Genomic DNA, 19,786 nt, shown 5'->3' with positions numbered 1-19,786 from the left:
TTCTGTCCTCCCACTGACGGAACCGGTTGTCGGTTGTTCATAGGTTGTTTCTACATATCAAGGTTTGTCCAGTGATTGAGACTAGCTCTTTCTAAGGGGCCCAACTGAGTAGGTTAAACCTTCCTTATACACCTGAAGACTGAGACAGATCCAGTCTCCGAAACGTTGTGGTATTTTTGTCTTTTTTATATACCGGACGATGGGTGAAGTCCAAAATAAGCCAAAAGAAGTACAGTATACACCATCGTCAGAATCCTTTCAAGTCTACCCTCATTCTATGTTCCTCCATTAATGTCAGAGATAAAATTTCACACCCACACATAACCACAGGCAAATTATACTTTTAACGCGGATAACTAATTTTTATGTGGCAAGACAGCACACGTGAAGAAACAACTTCTGGACGGAATAGTAGCAGGATTTAACTGAATTCAGTCTTCTTGTAATGTTCTCATGGACCAAATTTCTTTCGTTACTATCGTTCCCAATCATCTGAACTGTCAAAACATGGCTGAAAACATGACGATATATATATATATATATATATATATATATATACATAAGTGTAGCGTGATGTACGTTCCGCACTTGATTCTTTTAAGGTAACTTATTTGTTTATTCTTTCAGCTTTAGGTAATGTATTTCCATGTCATGTACATAGATGGAATTTAAAAAATTACCCGTTTTATAGCCGGAATGCGGACCCATTTTATAGAGCCTGTCGATAAGAAGTGTGTCCTAGAGGTCACACAAATCGCGCGTGTGCATGTACGTGTTCGTATCCAAGAACCTAGGGTCTGAAAATGTGTGAAATTACCAACAACAACAGTAATAATTTTCAAAAGTTCAGTACAGAATTTTCTATATGGTCACGCTACTGAAAATTTCATGCTGAATATCGAATCCATACTGGAATTTTCTTGAAATCAATGGGAATTCTTTAAATAATACAATGCAAAGCTTCGTGTCTCTCCTTCTGTTTGGAACCTCGTGTCAAGATGGTGAAATTCGATGTTGGATGCTTTCGCATAAATTTGTCAAGTAACTCCAATTTTCAGCCACGTAGACTCATAAAGAAACATTCTACGCACAAGGCCATCAGTTTCCATAAAATTCAACCGATTACGTTGAAATCCTGCATTGGGGTCTTCTAAAAAAATTTTAAATTTCAGCGATGTTGGTTCATATAAAATGGTTTCGAATAAGTCCATAAACGGATTCCGCCACGAATTCTTGCAGATTTGCACAGATGTTCACTAATTTGTATTTCTTGTTCTAATATTAATTAGATTTGATATACTAAATAATGGAGTACATCCATCCTAATCCTGTTTATTGCTGCACATAACAAAAGTCTGCTGGCTTCCCCTTTAAAACCATTCCAGCAGTCGCTTCCTCGTCGTCATAAACTGAAGACTCTGTATTTTAATTAATTAAAATGTTGTGTTTGTAGAAATAACAATCCTGGTATAAAATATAGATATTTTTATTTTATCTTCATATTTTGCTATCTCATGAAATAGAAGACGCAATAGGTTACTTATCACAACATAATAAATAGGCGATCCTTTATTTTTAATCAATTCAAGGTTAACATCAAAGTGAAAATTTATCTTCAACAAAATAGCCCAAACGTAAATTTGTTAGGGAGGACACATGTTCTATGAAGTTAAGCTTACATTTTACTGGTATGTGATGCCGTGTAGTTTGATAGATAGGTATCAGTATTTCGGAGATCCTGCTGTCCCCATCTTCAGGCCAGATTATCTTCACTGAAAAGAATGCAGCCGGTTGCATCAAAACGTTAGTACCAATCTACCAAGCACATGCAATACCAACCAAAAAATTTCAATGTTGATATTCGCTATCGTGACAACCTCGAATCTTCGAAAAAATTAAATTTGAGAGTCACGGTTAGAAGGGGTTAGAGTTTAACATTCTGAAAATTTCTCCAATAAAATGTTCTCATAAAATGTCTCTAGAAATTAAACATTTTGCAAATAATAAAAGAGGTCCATATATCTGTTTCGTTAATATGTATGAAAAATTTGGTTTAATGGGTGATTTTAATACACAGCTATCAACTCTATTCAGATCTGAAGTTTTATGATACACTCAGACACTATATGTACCCTTGTTCATCTCTTAAGAACAACATTATAATATTGTACTGTGTAAATGTAACTATAAACGGGATTTTGACTGGTGACTGGGATTATTGACGACTTATACAGTCACGACGTGTGACTACACTTTACAGATCACCGACTCACAGAGACTAGTATCTTCATTTTATTAGTTTTCACTAGCCGTTTCGTGGCAATAGATGTTAACATAGGAACTGTAACTCTGTCAGCGAATTACACACTCCAAAATCACACGAAACGTGTACTATTCACAGCTGGGCGTTCAACTGCGCACCCATACAACTAAATTTAACTGACTCTTTTCTTCAGACTCCTCTACAGAACTCAACTAAGCTCAGCGTCAAAGTCAGAGTTACTTTGCGACTGAAGATTTATCGCCAAACAGGTCTTTTTGACGCCAAGCCTCTTGAGACTATCGGCCACAATTCTTTCTCTCCCCCCCCCACCTTAACATTTGCGGTTATTGTTTCAGATTCGAGACTCCCCAATCTGGAGGGCCAGGTCCCCGTTCTTATATCCCCCAGGAACAAAGCTGGCCTGTTATACGCCCAGGCACTGGGTTCCATTTTCGTCGCATCTTACCATTTGCAGGGCTTACGGTGGAGGTATTCTAACCCGTATACGCACGGGTGTCAATAATCCAGTAATATTATCCCACATATAATCTGTAGTCACGGACCACGTAGAAAAACAGACCTCTTCCATTGTAGTAGTCCAACTGTTGCAATATTAAGAATTTGCTGCCTAGCAACTGCCGTTCCGTTGTTTGTTTCGAGGGATTGTGTTTACCGAGCCGTTTCCTAGAAACTGACTGAGTATATCCACCCATCTTTCGGTCGTTTCATAGCAACGGCTCTTTACACTACAATATGACTGACATTTTCTCGGTGATAACATCACCCTTTTCTATGACGTGTTTATTTACGGTTTATTTACCGACGCTGCAAATATCTCAAGTTATGTAGCATCGAATGATAGGACGATTTTAGGAGTGATTAATTGAAAATGTAGACGGAAGCCGTCATGTTGTAATTTGAGCTGTTATATCACAATTTTCTTCTAGATGCTGTGTAAATGCTCCCGTCAGGATAACCGGTGTTTGTTTGACATCCGAACCCAGTGCCCTCCACAGCCTAGTCAGAAGCCTTACAGTTTCAGCGAACTTCTGGGATGTTCCGACGTGTATTTTTGCGGGTTAATTAGCAAATCTGATTCAGTATCTACACTATGTAGCGTCGTAAGTTAGGATGAGCATTGAATCGGTGTTAGTAGAGGATCTGGAAAGAAGGGACATTCACCTACTGTACCTACTATCTTAACAATTTCCTCGAGAGACAGAGGAAAACGATGAAAACATCAGGAAATTCGATGTCCGGGCTGAGATTCGAACCGAGCGCGTTTCGAATACAAGACAGAAACTTCACCTCTTCAGCTAATTTCTAGAATGTGTCATCTTGTAGTTCAGAACATAGGTGCCGACGTTTCGGAGGAATATATATACTGTTCTTCAGGACAGAAGGCCCCTATGATGCAGAGATGGAGTCAACAAGTTACTGCAAAATATTGATCCAATTTACACGGCATCATGACCTAAACTACAGTGATGTTAGCAGCATTATATGTCCCAGCAGCCTTAACTGAAGGTCATTGCCAGTAGGAACACATTACAGCTCATTTGGGAATACCAAGCACTGTGAAGGTCATTTATGATTACGTAATGATCCCTACAACATCTCAGTTAAGAGAGTGAGAAGAAGCAGGCTAGAAGACAGAACATTGCCAGGACGAGCACATCATAACTCGACGCTGTCATTCATGTTATGTGCAATATAGACTCCATAACAGCTCAGTTAACAAGTTGATACGACACAGACTCGACGACCGAACAAGTTATCTGCAATAGTAACACGTTTGTTTTCTTATTGGTAAGTACCTGGCTTACGTCTCAAATGGAACACATGCTAACTCTATCGTAGATCTGTCGTTTATTATTTATTTATCGTGTATTATTTAACAAAGCTTTCGGTTGGCAGAATATATAGAGTGAAATGGATGAACGCTAGATGAATAATTATTTGGAAGGGGTTGGGAAGGAATTGGCCGTTGACGAATGAAGATACTTTTCTAGCAATTGCCTGGAGGGACGGAGGAAACCCGAGATTCTTGTGAATATGATCAAGAGCGTCACTGCTACTCCCAGCCATTTGGGTCGGTCTGTTGTGGGTGCGCTCAGTCCCGCAAAGGAAATGCTCGAACTTCCCTGGGACAGAGGGCATGCCACTGCCAGTCAATGACAGAGCTCGCTGCTGTTCATACCGCTACATTAGCTGATCACTTGGTATAGGTCTACACAGGCACACACAATGCAGTCTTCAATACAGCTTCACATGACACTGGTTTGATCACCATTTAGTCCAAGCTTATATATAATTTACAATGACATGTTTCGGCCACACAGGGCCATCGTCAGGTACAAGTATATATGATCATTCGCGTACACTGTTATACTGTAATACGGTTATGTGGCATGTAGACTCGTTGCTAGGCTGCGACTTCGATATGAGCGATTGTACAGCGACCGTTGTTAGATAGCGGCACGCATACAACAGAGGAAATGTGTTTTCTGCGCGGTCAGCTAAGCAACAATTGAACAACAACGAATGAAACATTTTTCTGTGCAGTCTGTGCCGAGATAAGCAGGACAATTCCAGCAATGAGTTAGGTGTGGGACAGTTGCCAGCCAGTAAGAAAGTGAGCACGGAAGCAGACGACATTGTTGGAATCTGTCATACCAGGCAACGACCGGTGAAGACACAGTAGAATGAGAGGAGATAGTGCGTGCTGTAGTGAATTGCAGACTGTGTGAGTTAGCTTTAGCGCCAGTGACTTAGACAAGACCCTGGGAAACTGGTATCACATCTCACCATATCCATCGCATTCAGAATTTACCAACAATGAAGTTACTAAATGATGTACATTATTTTATTGTTATGATCTTCCATAGTTGGTTGTGCAAACCGTTATAATGAAGAATGACTTTATAGGATAGGGAAGTGGGTACTGGAGATGACTTTATGGCCCGAAAATTTTGGGATGCTCTGATGTAGCCCATGAGTGTTGTCCGTGCGAAATGTTATTATTTGATCCATTTGGTACTTATTATACTGTAATCCGACTGACCATTTTCGTGGTTTTACCCAGTCCCTGTATACATGTCTAGATAACACCATAATTAGGCCTCGATGTTATCTGTCCGAATCGAATCCATTTCATGGATCCTACCATTCGATGTTATAGACCCGCGTAGTCCGAGATAATCTCAACGCCATAACATAAACCATAAACCATATTAGCAAAAATATTAATTTTTCATATCTTTTTTACAGAAATCCAGTCACACTAAAAAGAGCTAAGGAGAAAAGCAGAGACTGCTGGAAAAGCAACAGTCACTTTAGTACTGCACTGTTACCCACTGGTCTGCAATCCTGTTTAAAACAGTTTGTAGTGGAAAGTTCACGATGCTGGAGTCTCTTTGGGTATGGACTCTGGCCACGGGTCTCATAAGTATAATCGGATACTTGCTTGGGACATGGACCCATGACCATTTCTCCAAGAAAAATGTACCGCACCTGAAACCTGTACCATTCTTTGGGAACATGGGATCAGTGGCCTTCAGGATTGTTTCTTTACCTGAATCACTTGTTGACTGGTACAACAGGCTTAAAGGCCACAAATATGGTGGTGTGTATGAATTCCTGAATCCAATTATTTTGTTAAGAGACCCCGAGCTCATAAAGATGGTGACCGTGAAAGATTTTGAGCATTTCGTTGACCGCGGAGTTCGTATAAGTGAAGAAGTTGAGCCGCTGTTCGGAAAGGGCCTATTCAGTCTCAAAGGTGAGTTCCTCATTCCGAATATTCTACTGGTTCTGGGGCCCTGCAGAACTTTTGTCACGGTAGATGTCTCCCAGAGCAAAACATATTTGAATGTACATCATTAATAGACACTGATATAAATTATATCACTAGAAAATTGATAAATTCAGTTTTAAACATAGTATTGGAAAAATGATGGTTATGCCGAAGACCCCGATAAAGACAAGGCTTTTGACCATAAGACTGCCTACTCAAAATATGATGTACACTCAATGATGATTTAGACAAAAAATATTGCCCGTTATTTGTACGTATGTGTTACCTTGATGGAAGAACATAAATTTCGAAATTTGACTATGTCACGGCCTAGAATAAGAGGACTGCGGTGTTCTGGATTGTTGCGCCTGGAAATTTGGAATGTTAATACTGACGTCTCAGAGGAACAGAGGACTGAGGCAGCAGATTCCTTCGAAACATTGATAACTCTCTGAAGGATTAAACGCATCCTATCCCAGGACCGCCAAATTTCTCGTTAGGTTTATATTATTGCGCTCAGTGTTTCGAATTGTAACATGACCTATGAAGTGGGAAGGATCTGGAAGGAGACGGTCGTGATCTACTAGAGGTAATATGGCAAAATTTGGCTGGGGAACTGAGTGGAACCAGGGAAAACGTCAGTCGGGATTGTGGTTGTCCAGAACGAGATTAGAACGAACAATACACAGATATGCTAGCACAATATGTAATCCGGTTAATTGGCGGTGCATGAATAATATAATATTATGAAAACATATATATTTACACTCAAATAACAACAGACTCCCTGGCTGTATTCCTCAAGCGAACTAACACAGCATGTAAAGCGATACATCGACATAGAATGTAAACAGATGCATAGGCACACCATGTAAATGGGATAATTCGCAGCATGTAAACTGACACATTGACAGTATATGAAGTGATACATTGGCACAGTATAAAACATTATACCTACAAAACACGTAAATTGATACTTTGACAGATTATGTTGTCCGATACATTAACATAGCATAAAAAGAGATATACGTACTAACAGAGAGAAAAGAAAGGTAAAGTTATTCCTGTAACAGGCCGTGAAGGCCCATATGGTTGTGAGACGTTGAGGGTCCCACATTATATACACATCGGCTCAACGATGGTGGTAAGGTAGTCAGCCTTACGCTTTACTCCCCAGGGAAATTATCTCATTAATTCCTGGTACTCATTTCTGTTAGAGGCTGAGTCGACACCAGGACCATGGTGCGGCCGGAAGGATTAGGTCAATTGAAAAATCCAATGAAATTATCGGGACTTAAACCCGCGACCTTCCGGCTTGTAGCATAGTGCCTGAACCAACTACGCTATCTAAACCTATATATTGACACAGCACACTAATCAATGAAATCAAGCTATTTCTTATTTCTTAAACCTATAAATCATTTGGGAATATACATAATCTCTTACTGTTATTAAAACTTTACGATATCTCAAATTCAATATACTAATGTACGCGTTAATGCTTGCTAGATAAATCAAGTTAAGTGTGAGAGTATGCACACTAAATGTCTTTTAAAATTGTAGCTATCAGATATTAAGGAAATAAAGTGGGTATTTTAGACCAGTCACAAGTAGGATATTTAAATCCTTGGAACTTTCTCCATGTACATGTTCTATGGCCGTACAGTTTTGTTAACCGTGTCTTGCTACGGCCATACGCGTTGCCAGAATTTTATCCTGGGGATCAGACAGGATGAAATTTCAATGCTCTTTAAAAATTGTCGTAGAGTTCTGTTTCTCTGCAGGGTTAAATATGGGGCCATGGAGAATATTCAAATTTTTCCATTTTTAATTTGTGTTGTTCATGTTTTGGGGTATTATTTTCTCTTTTCAATTTCTATTTTTCCACAAATATAAAGGATGGACAGATGCCTGGCTTGCCCTCGGTCACGGTTTCCATGGCTAGAGATGTACATTTACTTCCTTTGGCAACTGTTGCATTTGGTTAAGCCAGTTCAGTTTTCGGCTGATCAGGCCAGGTTAGGCTGGGTTGGGTTTGCATAGATTGGGTTAGGTTTTCTTACAGAAGTATAGGTAACGCATTGTAAATAGAAATTTGAGAAACAGAACAAAAGTTATTGCTAGGGAGGGCAGAATTGAATTGCGCTTGCGTAGTACGGCCTTTCACTGTAATTGAACAGAGGAATTCCATTCCGGTCGATTCATTTCCCCACCAGACGAGTATGAACTGAACAGAGAATGATACAGATGAAGGTGATCGTAAATTATGCGGGATTATCAAATCGTAGAACAATTATAAAAAACCAGAAATAAGTAGTAATTTTTAACTTTATGTTATACGTCCGTAATCGCAGACAGTAATTTTTTTTTCTGGGACGTTATCCAGTCGTACTTTTTATCGTGAACCCTGTGCATACTCGTTTGCATATGTTTATTCGCTTGCTTAGCCATATTTAGCACGAGATTACGTAGGAATACTAAACGCCAAAAATGGAGGTCAACTTTTGGTCTTCAGTTTTGTCCAAGGATAGTTTATGGGGAAAATTAATAAACGGAATTAATCTCACTTTAATATGACTTCTTTCATTCATCTATTTACATTTTCATTCCCTAACAGGACAACGATGGAAGGACATGCGATCCACTCTGAGTCCTGCTTTCACATCCAGCAAGATGAAGAATATGTTCGTCTTGATAACAGAATGTGGTAAACAGCTAACTGACTTCCTGGAAAAGTGTATTAATGACAAAAACATGACAATTGAAGGCTGCAAGATAGAACGAGGTAAGTAATACCGCAACACAAAGCCGTTCATATCAGTCTGATTATGTACATGTAAACGTACGGACCCTTGAATTCCGTGTTTCCGCGCTCGAACATCTGCCGAAGTAACGGTTTTGGGGGCGGCGTAAGGTTCAAACAAGTAATGTTCTTGATTACTTTGAAGTAATCTGCTTACTGTGTTTGATTTTCTTTAATTTATTTCTTTGCTTATTTTTATATTATTTGTTTATTTACTTCGGTTATTTACTAATCTGTGCTACAACGCCCGGAAAATAAAAAATGGAGGACGCATCTAGGCTATTCAGGACGACAAGTCTTAAGGAGGGAGACTGTAGCATATAGACCCCTTGCTAAGATATGACTCTTTAGGCAAGGCCCGTTGCTAGGCAAAATACACCTAACACTGTCAGTGCGACAGCTGCATGACACAACAGTAGAAGAACTGTAGGAAGCAACGTTTTCTCTGCAGTCTGTTTCGAGGTATTATAAGCAGAATAAGTCTACAGTTTAATCGGTCGTGAGACTCTTGCCAGCCGGTAAGGACGTGAACACGGAAGTTGAGGAGACTACGACGGAAGCTGTTACCAGCCGAAAACCGGTGAAGACACAGCAGACTGAGAAGACTTAGTGCATGCTGTAGTGAACTGCATAGAATGCGAAATACCCATAGCGCTATAGTGTAACTGTTCAACAAATCAAGTTATCATCCAAACCCAGTCTATAGTCACACTCCATAAAATGGTGACATAAGTATTTGAGTTTAAATTGTGAGTGGTGTTATTACTGCCGTTTCTGAACTTCTTATTGCTATTGAAAGATGGCTGTTACGTGACACACGTCTCTGTGGGAAGAGGCACGGGTTCCGGCATGGGATCTTGAAACTCTTCAGTGAACAATTGCAAAACTGTGCTTCTTCTTCCTATCATAGATGTTCTGTCTGAAAGTTGAATAGCCAAGTACACGAAATAAATTTTCACACTTTCATGTTATATGTATTTTTTTATTTCCGTGCTGTATCAATATTTACAAAATTACATTCTTATGACAACTTACGAGTGTGGTTGTATGTCAAACCCTCCCCAAACAATATAAAATGTAGCAGAAATACAGTGAGGAGTTCTAAACATGAAATGATCAGAATTAAACATATGGATTTTGCATAATTCGTTCGTTTCGCATAATCTGTACAGATAAAGTACAAGAGATTGAATTCTAAACCATTTTGAAATACAAAATTATTTTTATTTATACATTGCTGCTTGTGGTACTTAGAAAATTAGGTTCAGTCCCCATCTTTATTGTATTTTTGTATGTTTCAGAAGGTAATATTCTGGCTGTGGAGATGAAAGACTTGTTCACAAGATACACAAATGATGTAATTGCTACGTCAGCATTTGGAATTAGTTGTGATTCACTAAACCATCCTGGAAATGAATTCTATGTGTTGGGGAGAGATTTTACCAACTTCAGCGGTATCAGAGCCATGAAACTTTTTGGCTACATGTTTAGCCCAAAAGTCATGAAGGTAAGAACATAATTCATGTACATATAGAAAAATGTTATTCTGAAAAACTTATACAAGTCTAGAGATGTTTCTATTAATCAAATTTCAGAATCTCTTTCACTGTTTAAAATTGTGGAGTATTGGCTCAGTGCCTCACCCATTCTGTGAATTCTTTCTACTTCTCCTTTCTTTCATTTCCTCACGATCATACTCCTCCTTCTTTCTTTCATTTTTCTATGCTCATAGTCTTTCTCCTTCTCCTTTCTTTCACTTCTCTACGCTCATACTCTTTCTCCTTCTCCTTTCTTTCATTTTTCTACTCTCATACTTTCTCCCCCCCCTCTTTCTTTCATTTCTCTACGCTCATACTCTTTCTCCTCCTTTCTTTCAAATCTCTACGCTCATACTCTTTCTTCTCCTCCTGGAACTGTTACTGCTTTACCCAGGTCGACGGACGAGAAGATTAAAAACTCTTGCCATCCCCTACCCCTTAACACCAATTAATCATATCAATATATTTTCTTGCTAGGTCTTTCTTGTCTTCGTGATGTGTTCAAGTACCTGGCTGAACCATCCTGTCCCCTTCCCATAAATTTAATGTCCAATGCCTTTCTCCCTATCATTTGGCAAACCATTCATTGCCCGTCACCAAATTACTGTAACCGATTCTCTTCCAACACTGGGACATGTTTTCAATTCAAAATTCTCTTCTAGAAATATAATTTGAGTTGGATTCTCTCACGTTTCCCCTTGCATTCTGGTTTTGCTACTCCTTGTAAATGTTCATGTTTCGGAGTTCTATAGAATGTTAACAAACATCACTTTTGTGTACATACTGATCAAGCCAACAAATACAGGATGTTTCACGACTTTAGGGTATAACTGCAGGAGGTGATTTTCTAGGTCTTTGTGATCAAAAAAGTTCATATAAACATGTGTCCGATTTTGGAAGGTTACGGAGTTATGACCGTTTTTTCATTCCCGTCCTCGCACTCGTGTGAACCGCGTCTGTCATCTGACGGGTCGCTATTTTTAGCCACCTACAGACAGTGCGTTCTCGTTATCTCGAAACACTTGAGAGCAACTTAAGGCGTGGTGGGTTGGTATGTCTAGGCGCGGTTCACAACCGAGCGGCAGCCTGTGTTGGGGCCGGCGGTGTCATTTTCGAAAATCAGCTTTAAGCACCAATAAATTCAAATTAAAGGTAATTTCACGAAATTAACTTTACATTCATACTTTAAATGTATCTTGTATTATGCTGGTTTATTATTTTGTTCCATTTATTGTCAGTAATCGTTGCCTTCTATTGTGAGTTTAAAACGGTCATAACTCCGTAACCGTCCAAAATCGGACACATGTTTATATGAACTTTTTTGAACACAAAGACCTAGGAAATCACCTCCTGCAGTTATGCCGTAAAGTCGTGAAACACTCTGTATAATGGAATAATTCTGTATTTCAGCATCCCGTTGCAATTGTTCACATTAGCATCTATTTGTCTATAGTCCGTCTAAATTGCAACACCTCTTTTTCTGCTCTTCAACACACTCTTCAACACTACATGTTTCGGCCTCAAACGGCCATCTTCAGGTGTTTTAAATAGATATTCTACTAAGACTGTGTCAAAACTGCTACACTGTTACACTGTCCTAATTCATTTTAAAAACCACAAGCTGTAGTCTTCTTTTTAATTAAAATAAATTAAATACTTTCCCGTCTGTATCTACTTCTTCCGGTTCAACTTCTAAGGTTTCTGGCCGATTAGGTCGATCATATAGTTCTGTAATATACTTTTCCCAAATTTTCAGCACTTGCCTCTAATCTACTATTCTATCCCCTGGGAGTCTTCGAAGCCAACATTTTGAATCCCATGATTCTCTTTCCATCCTAGTTCTTTTGTCTTCATGTACATCAAATCATAACGTCCTGTTCTTTGAGATTCTATAATCTCATTACATATCTTCACAAGATATTCCTTTTTGGCCCTGTCCGTGGCTCTTTTCAATTAATTCCTCAGTCTCCTGTATTTCCTCCTGCCTTCTTCATTGCTGACGTTCTTCCATTTCCTTCGTTCCTCCATTTTACTCATCATCTCCTGTGTAACCCATGGGTTTCTTGCTATCTTCTCAACTTTACCAACCAAATCACTGATAGTATCTAACATGCATTGTCTTATATTGTTCTACTGCGCTTCAGCATTTCCGCTTTCGCCTTCAATTGCACAGAGTTTCTCTTCTAGGGTCTCTTGCACGCTTTGTCTTTGGAAGTAAAACAATAAGTAACAAAATTATAAAAGAATTTTATCTTATTTATATTAAAAAGACTACAGCGTGTGGTTTCTAAAACGAAATAGAACAGTGTAACAGTGTAGCAATTTTGACAGAGTCTTAGTAGAATATCTGTTAAATAACACCTGAAGATGGCCGTTTGAGGCCGAAACATGTAGTGTTGAGAGTGTGTTGAAGTGTAGAATAAAAAAGTGTTGCAATTTACACGGATTGTAGACAAATGGACGCTAATATGATGGAATAATATTAGTTTCTCAAGAAGGACTTGGCTGCTAGGCAGTAAGTCACTTTGTTAGCTATGCAGTTATGACAGAAGCAATATCTATTCTGTTTCATGACATCAGCTTCTGCGCATTAAATTGCTGCCTGACTTTGTGGCAAACTTCTTCCGTTCCTTGGTACATGGTACAATGTCAACTCGGGAAGAGAAAGGTATTGTGAGGCCGGACATGATCCATCTGCTCATGCAGGCCAAGAAAGGAACACTTCAGGGGGATGATAATGTTACAAACAACAGCAAGATTACCAAGCCAAGTATGCATGATGATAATATAACATAATTTAATATACTATTTTGACATGACACTTGAAACCCGGGATAGTGGAGTCAGAAGAGACGACCATTGCCAAGCAATAGTAAACAACGTAAGATTTGAGGTTTTCACGGCGGTGACTATGAAGAAAGCCGTCTTCTGGGATGTGGTGCCGTGTAGAAATTGTGCTAACCGACGTGTCGGAGAGCATATCGCCTCAATCTTCAGGGTAGAAAACAAGAAGGAATCCGCGAGCGAACCAGCTAGAGCAGGTACAACAGACTGAGTCCAGTCGAGTAAACACAGCTGTATAACAGAAGGAGAGAAGGAGTGTGGTTACATAGGGAAATAGTAGAGAGGTGGAGGGGAAAGGTCTGGTGGAATAGCCAGCAGGCAGTGGGCCAGAGCTGGTATAGAGTATGTGTTAGGGGGAAAGAAGAGAAGGTTAAATGGAGGGCATTAACCCAGTAGCTCGGGGGCTGCGTTGGACCTGATTGGCCTATAGAGTCTGCCGTAATTCGGAGGTTACTTGAGGGAACAGATGAGAGGGTTCCATGACTTGCTGAGACAAAACCCCACCTCTCTGTTCATATTGTCGGGATGGAGTTCAATCTCAATGGCCTCCCTAATGATCCTATCCATGTAACAGGTGGTGCCAAGTCAAGGAGAGGGCACTTGACTTGGCCCCACACAAGCCCCGTTGCTGGGTTCGCTACGTGGACGACACCTTCGTCATCTGGCCACACGGGCCCGACAAGCTTAATGACTTCCTGAACCACCTCAGTAGTATCCACCAGTGCATTCAGTTCACAATGGAGACTGAAATTGAGGGCTACTTCCCTTCCTCGATATAGATATTTACAGGAGACCCAGCGGTTCTCTGGGCCATAGAGTGCACCGCAAATCCACCCATACAAACCTCTACCTCAACGCTGCGGCCAACCACCACCTTTCCAACATGCAAGCTGTACTTTCCGCATTGGTACACAGGTCTAGCGCTCTGTGTGATCAAGACAGCCTACATGCGGAGTTGGTACTCCTGGGGGATGTTTTCAAGCAGAACGGATACAACAACCGGCAGATCCATAGAGTTCTCAACCGTCGGCCGAGCATCAGTCGACCCGAAGATAAACCGGACTCAGTCGACTTCCTGCCTTATGTCGTGACTATATTCAACCGTATTAGCAGAGTGCTGTCCCAACACAACATCAAATCAGTGGGCCTGCCTTCAAAGAAATTATCCAGTTTCCTCCGGCCTGTCAAGTAATCTCCGAAATACATCAGACACTATAGGCCACTCAGGTCAATTGCAGCCCCCGAGCTACAGGGTTAATGCCCTCCATTTAACCGCCCCTTCTCTCCCCATAACCCATACTCTATAACAGCTCTGGCCCACTACCTGCTGGCCATTCCACCAGACCTTACTCTTTCCCCTCTCTACTATTTCCCTATGTAGACACACTCCTTCTCTCCTTCTCTTATACAGCTGTGTTTACTCGACTGGATTCAGTCTCTTGCATCTGCTCTAGCTAGTTCCCTCCCGGATTTCTTCGTCCTCTACCCTGAAGATTGGGCTATATGTTCCTCCGAAACGTAGTTTAACACAATTTCTACACGGCGCCACAGCCCAGAAGACGACTTTCTTCAATAGTAAACAAGTTCCCGCGGCAATCAATACAAGTAACAATAGAGGTATTGTTATGATAACGATGGAAATTGTGTTTTCCGTTGGATTTGCCCCGAGGCATTTGGGATCAAAGGCCACCTGTAATAATAACTGAGGGAGTCTCTTGAGACAGCAGTCGAAGATGATGGAGAAGAGATGGCAACCAGTTAGTTGACGATAGTTAGGATACGACTACTGAACCTGAGAACCCTAGTGTGTGTGTAGCGGTGAACTGTGAAGTGTGTAGATCAGCCATCACGCTGCATTTCTTGTAGATACGAGTTGAGTTTGTAAGTGCAATAAAACAAATCATCTAATCGAAACCCGCCAATAGTCGCCCCTACACGTGACAATTAAATATTTTCAAGTGTATGGGATTAGCGGACGGATAATAATGGGTTCTGGATTTGATGATTGGGTTTTTTGGCACATCTTTGCAATTACAGTCAATTATTACAGCTCACCCTGAATCTTCACTGCCAAGGCCATTCTTCATTGTGCTTCTCATTTTGCGACTAACTCCTGTGAATCAATTACGTGTCCTTCTATAACCAAGTGCGGACCGCCAACAGAAGGCACAGTTGATCGGTTCTTCTGTTGTGATCTGCTTATCCGTTTCCATTGTAATTGGTGTTTACCACACCGGTGTCCAGCAACGGTCTGTTCCGCGTTGCTATGTGAATTTGATTAGCGAACGTTGCCTAGCAGGTGGCCTTATTCCGGCTTTCAGACGTCATATCATAATACTGTATAATTCATTAGCTGTAATACTAGAGTGCCTGTGCAGATATATCTTCACTGGAAATTCGAAAACAATTTTTGTTATTTTAGATGGTTGCTTACATTTAATTCCTTTACGTACTATGGCGCGGATGTTGGTTTTATGACTTTAAGAACACAATTCTTGTGGGTCAGGCCATATGAAAGAACTTGTAATTCGTACTCTAAAGTCTGTCGGTTTTCACATATATAAATATCTCGTACACTATCAATAACTTTGCGAATACACAGCTGAGTCTTTTAGAGACTGAATTACGACTCTGTCAGTATCTAAATAATATATTATGAACGATAGGTTGAATTGTAAGTTCAAAAGGATTTGGAATGATGCCGTAGTGACATAATTCCGCTATGTGCCTGGAGGAAGTGATAAAATCCATGGAAGCGTCAGTCAGGATAGCTGCTCTCCTGGTCAAGAAACCAAAAAGCACCTCCCGAATATAAGTCTAGAGCATTGCTACTAGGCCAGACTGCATTGTGCTAGCTTGTCATCAGAATAATAAAGCGGACAATGTCTGACGCGCAAGATTTAGTTTCTTTCAACAAAACATTCACAATTTCTTGAGGAATTGTATTGGTCCCGTGTTTCATGTGAAACTTAACTTCTCTAGATGACACAAATCCATAATTTTTTCATGATATGAAAAAATGTTTCAGAATTTATATCGCTTTATTGTTACGGCCACCCTATGCCCTTATATTGAAATAGTAAGTCAGTTATATATCCGGAATAATTCCCATAGGACAGTATGCAATTCTTCCCGCTAAGAGAAACCATGTAGGTTGTGGAACATTATATGCATTGCTCCTGGAGAGGAAAACCAGCAGGATTTGTTCATTTTATCTATTTCAGGAATTAGGCATAGCGATTTCCAAAACCTAATTTCACAGCAATTGTACGAGGGTTAGTTTCGCTTTCAGTTTCTTCGGGTGGGGTGGGACTGAGTCAACTTGTTACGTCGGCCACTCATTTGGCCTACCCTAGTGCTACTTTGTTCATCACAATAACAACGTAATCTTACCGGGGCTCGAACCTGGGCCGTCGCGGTAGGAAGCCGGCGATTAACCGCCTTAGCACCGCCTTGCACGAGGGTAGATCAACGTTAACATGAATTTGCCCCCCCCCTTTCCCAAGATGTAGTCAACGGTTAAATAGAATTCTTTTATGTAATGTTGGCAACATTGCAGTCACTGCCTGGCAAGTGGTCATTCTCCCCGCATCTGAGCGTTGTAGCTAATACAAGATGGCATCAGATCTCGACATTCCTAGTGTAGAACAGAGTTATCATCAAAACCCTAATTATTAATGCATCCGTCAATAACGCAACAATATAAAAGCCATCCAGAATATATTTCTCACTAAAAATGTAACTTTGATAATTATTAATTAATTAATACTAAAAGAATACAACGACAATGAGATAAAATTAAACATTGACGTGCATGGGAGCACGGTGGACAAGTGAAAGTGCACTGGTTACCCCCAAAACAAAATAAATTTGCGTGATGATGGCCCTTGTGCGGCCGAAACATGTAAACGGAAAAAATATATGTAAAACTAAAGACATCTTACAAATTTGACAATCGCTTCTAGTGTATAAGTTTTACTTTTAGTGTCCTAATGACATTTTAATGATTTTAACATCATAAAGTGTTAAAGTTATATTTTTAGTGAGAAACATATTATAGATTTTTTTTATATTCTTGCAATATTGACGGGTGCTTTTAATAATAAGGATAACACCTCAATTCAACGGGATGCTAATATATAATATCAAATTCATAGTGAAAGAGAAAATGAAACACGCTGAGATACGTTGTAGATTAAATGAACATTCTGGGGACCGTAAAGTATACTCGAAGATACAACAGTCTCGTGTCCATGTAACAGCTGCACGTGATGTGAACATTCTCCGCGTCCACGAGCGGATTTTGTGTAAGAGGTGAATAGCAGTACGTGATATTGTAGCCAACAGCTTTGGGAGTGTTGAAACAAATATCCATGAACACAATTGTTCAAGAAAAGGTATCCCTGTTATGTCCTGAAGATGTTATATTTCGGCCAGAAGAAGCAGCTTGTTGCACCTAGTTTAACAATGAATACAAAATACTGTAGTAACTTGCTTCCCAATGACACCAAGCCGTTCAGAAGAGAAGACCCGGGAAACTGTCAAACAACATCCTACTAAATTACAATTCTTGTCACACACCGGAAATTTGACGAAGATAGCACTGGCAACAGGGGGCTGGAAAGTCGTGAAGTACCCTCCTTATATACAGGATTTAGCTGTTAGTGATTTTTATTTTGACGAATTCACCTAGGACAGAAATTTCAAAGTAATAATGAGCTCGAATGAGGTGCCCTGAACTTGCTATGCAGTCAGGATAAATCCTTTTACGCTGTTTGCATCAGTAAATTGCGACGTTGATGGAAAGTGCGAGGGGAACTCAGTAAATATTAAGTCACAAATGGAAGTAAAACAGTTGTAATGGACGTAATAAGTTTTCTATTTGTGTCAATAATTAGCAGCACAGTCCAGCTTCTTGACTGTGTAGGTTGCGGACGCACCTTTAGTTATTCAGGGAGTGCTTCTAGTAATCAAATGGGCGACATTGCTTGAGGAGAACTCTACCGAAGAGGAGAACTGTTTTGGCGTTCTGGGGGCAAAAGGAATCAATGCAAAGGATATTGACTAAGAAATGTTTCCTGTTTAGGGTGGGAAATATTTGTCGCCTAAAGTGGTTCATATCTTGCTCGAAAAATTCTCTTAAGATCGTTCGAAAGTCCCAGAGGTCGACGGTGGGTGCCCAGACAGTGGATGGATCAAGAAAGAATTAATTCAAAGCTGCAGTAGGAACTTTTAGAACATCCCACCATGCAGCCCGCACAAGGCTCCCAGTAACTCCCACTTCCGTGGCCCACTAAAACACAACATTAATGACAAAAGTTTCGCTGATATCAAAGGGGTTGTAACGGAGGTGCGGAAGTGGATGAGACAACATTCAAAAGACTTCAATACTGCGAGTTTCCAAGCACTGGTCAAGCTATGAGACAGTTGTATCGAGGTTAACAAATGTATCATCATCATCATCATCTTCATCATCAGTAATCTGTCAGACGACAGGTCCACAGTCTCTTCCAAAACAATTCCTCCACTTAATTCGATCTAGAGCTTTCTCCTTCAAATGACAGTATCCTCTTCTGTCCCAAAGGTTATCCAGCATCTTCTTACGTCTTCTTCCTCGTCTTCTTGTCACTTCTATCCGCCCCTCTATCTTTCCTTCAATAACTATATCCAGAAATAAATGTTTTTTTTTTTCCAAGATAGAATATAACACGTTTTACGTTTTATATCCATTTGTGGCCTATTTACAGAGTCTCCCTCGTGTGTTACTGTAAGGGTTAAGATGTTAGAAAGGAGCGAGCGTTCGGCGATAGTGGCATGTATATAAACCTCTGTGTAAATAGTGGAGTCCATTTTGTGAGAATCAGGCGGGGGGAAGAGTGTCTGATGTTTGGTTAGTTATAGTTGTATAGGGCAGAGAACTGATATGGTTGTATATAGGTTAGGATTCAATAATATTTATATTTTGGGAACTCTTGTAAAATTTAAACATAGGTAAGCCAAACGAGCTGTTAAAAACGTACAATTCTACTACTGTATTTTCAACGAAGAACTCTGATTTGTAAGTGTTTTCGTAGTAGAACTTTCGTTTGTTGGATCAGCTTTATGTGATAATGTGACAATTTAAGGGATATTGTAAAAAATATTTGTTGTATTGTATCCTTTCAACAGAATGGGAAGACGATGACATAACAGCCCAAGTGGCTCTGTTTTTTCTGGCCGGCTTTGACACAGCCTCCTCACTCCTGAGTTTTGCATCACAACTGCTGGCCATGCATCCAGACATTCAGTCTCGGCTCCAAGATGAGATAGATCAAACGCTGAAAGTGGACGGAGGGAACCTTACATACGAAGCAGTCCACGGCATGAAGTACCTGGACATGGTGGTCTCAGGTATTTCGCAGAAGCTCAGTTACTTTACCTGATCACGACCAGGGTTTGGGTTGGACATACCGTTATCATACTATTACTGTTTTACGAGACGTCAGGTCCTGTACCAGTGTGGCCAAAGCAGAAACTCAGGAAAATACTTGAACGTATGAAGG

The 19,786-nt window shown here is 40.2% G+C and overlaps 1 protein-coding gene across 5 annotated transcripts in view; it reads left to right on the top strand.

The window, feature by feature from the left end:
• The window catches only part of LOC111869912 (cytochrome P450 9e2), a 130,977-nt gene that overhangs the window by 11,534 nt on the left and 99,657 nt on the right, over positions 1-19,786 (top strand). Inside the window, exons 1-6 of one of the 5 annotated variants that reach the window (XM_023861787.2) lie at positions 3,875-4,072; positions 5,534-6,044; positions 8,677-8,844; positions 10,164-10,369; positions 12,981-13,170; positions 19,413-19,634. In XM_023861787.2, coding sequence (XP_023717555.1) covers positions 5,666-6,044; positions 8,677-8,844; positions 10,164-10,369; positions 12,981-13,170; positions 19,413-19,634 — 1,165 coding nt within the window. In that variant the 5' untranslated portion in view covers positions 3,875-4,072; positions 5,534-5,665. Of the gene's footprint in view, positions 1-3,874; positions 4,073-4,593; positions 4,618-5,533; positions 6,045-8,676; positions 8,845-10,163; positions 10,370-12,980; positions 13,171-19,412; positions 19,635-19,786 lie in introns of those variants that run through there. The other 4 variants (XM_023861784.2, XM_033753596.1, XM_033753598.1 and 1 more) reach the window with 4 other exon arrangements.

Source organism: Cryptotermes secundus, unplaced genomic scaffold, assembly GCF_002891405.2.
Source record: "Cryptotermes secundus unplaced genomic scaffold, Csec_1.0 scaffold842, whole genome shotgun sequence".
In the NCBI taxonomy this organism is placed as follows: domain Eukaryota; kingdom Metazoa; phylum Arthropoda; class Insecta; order Blattodea; family Kalotermitidae; genus Cryptotermes; species Cryptotermes secundus.
Note: the sequence above shows the minus strand (reverse complement) of the source record. Positions and strands in the feature narration are given on the sequence as shown.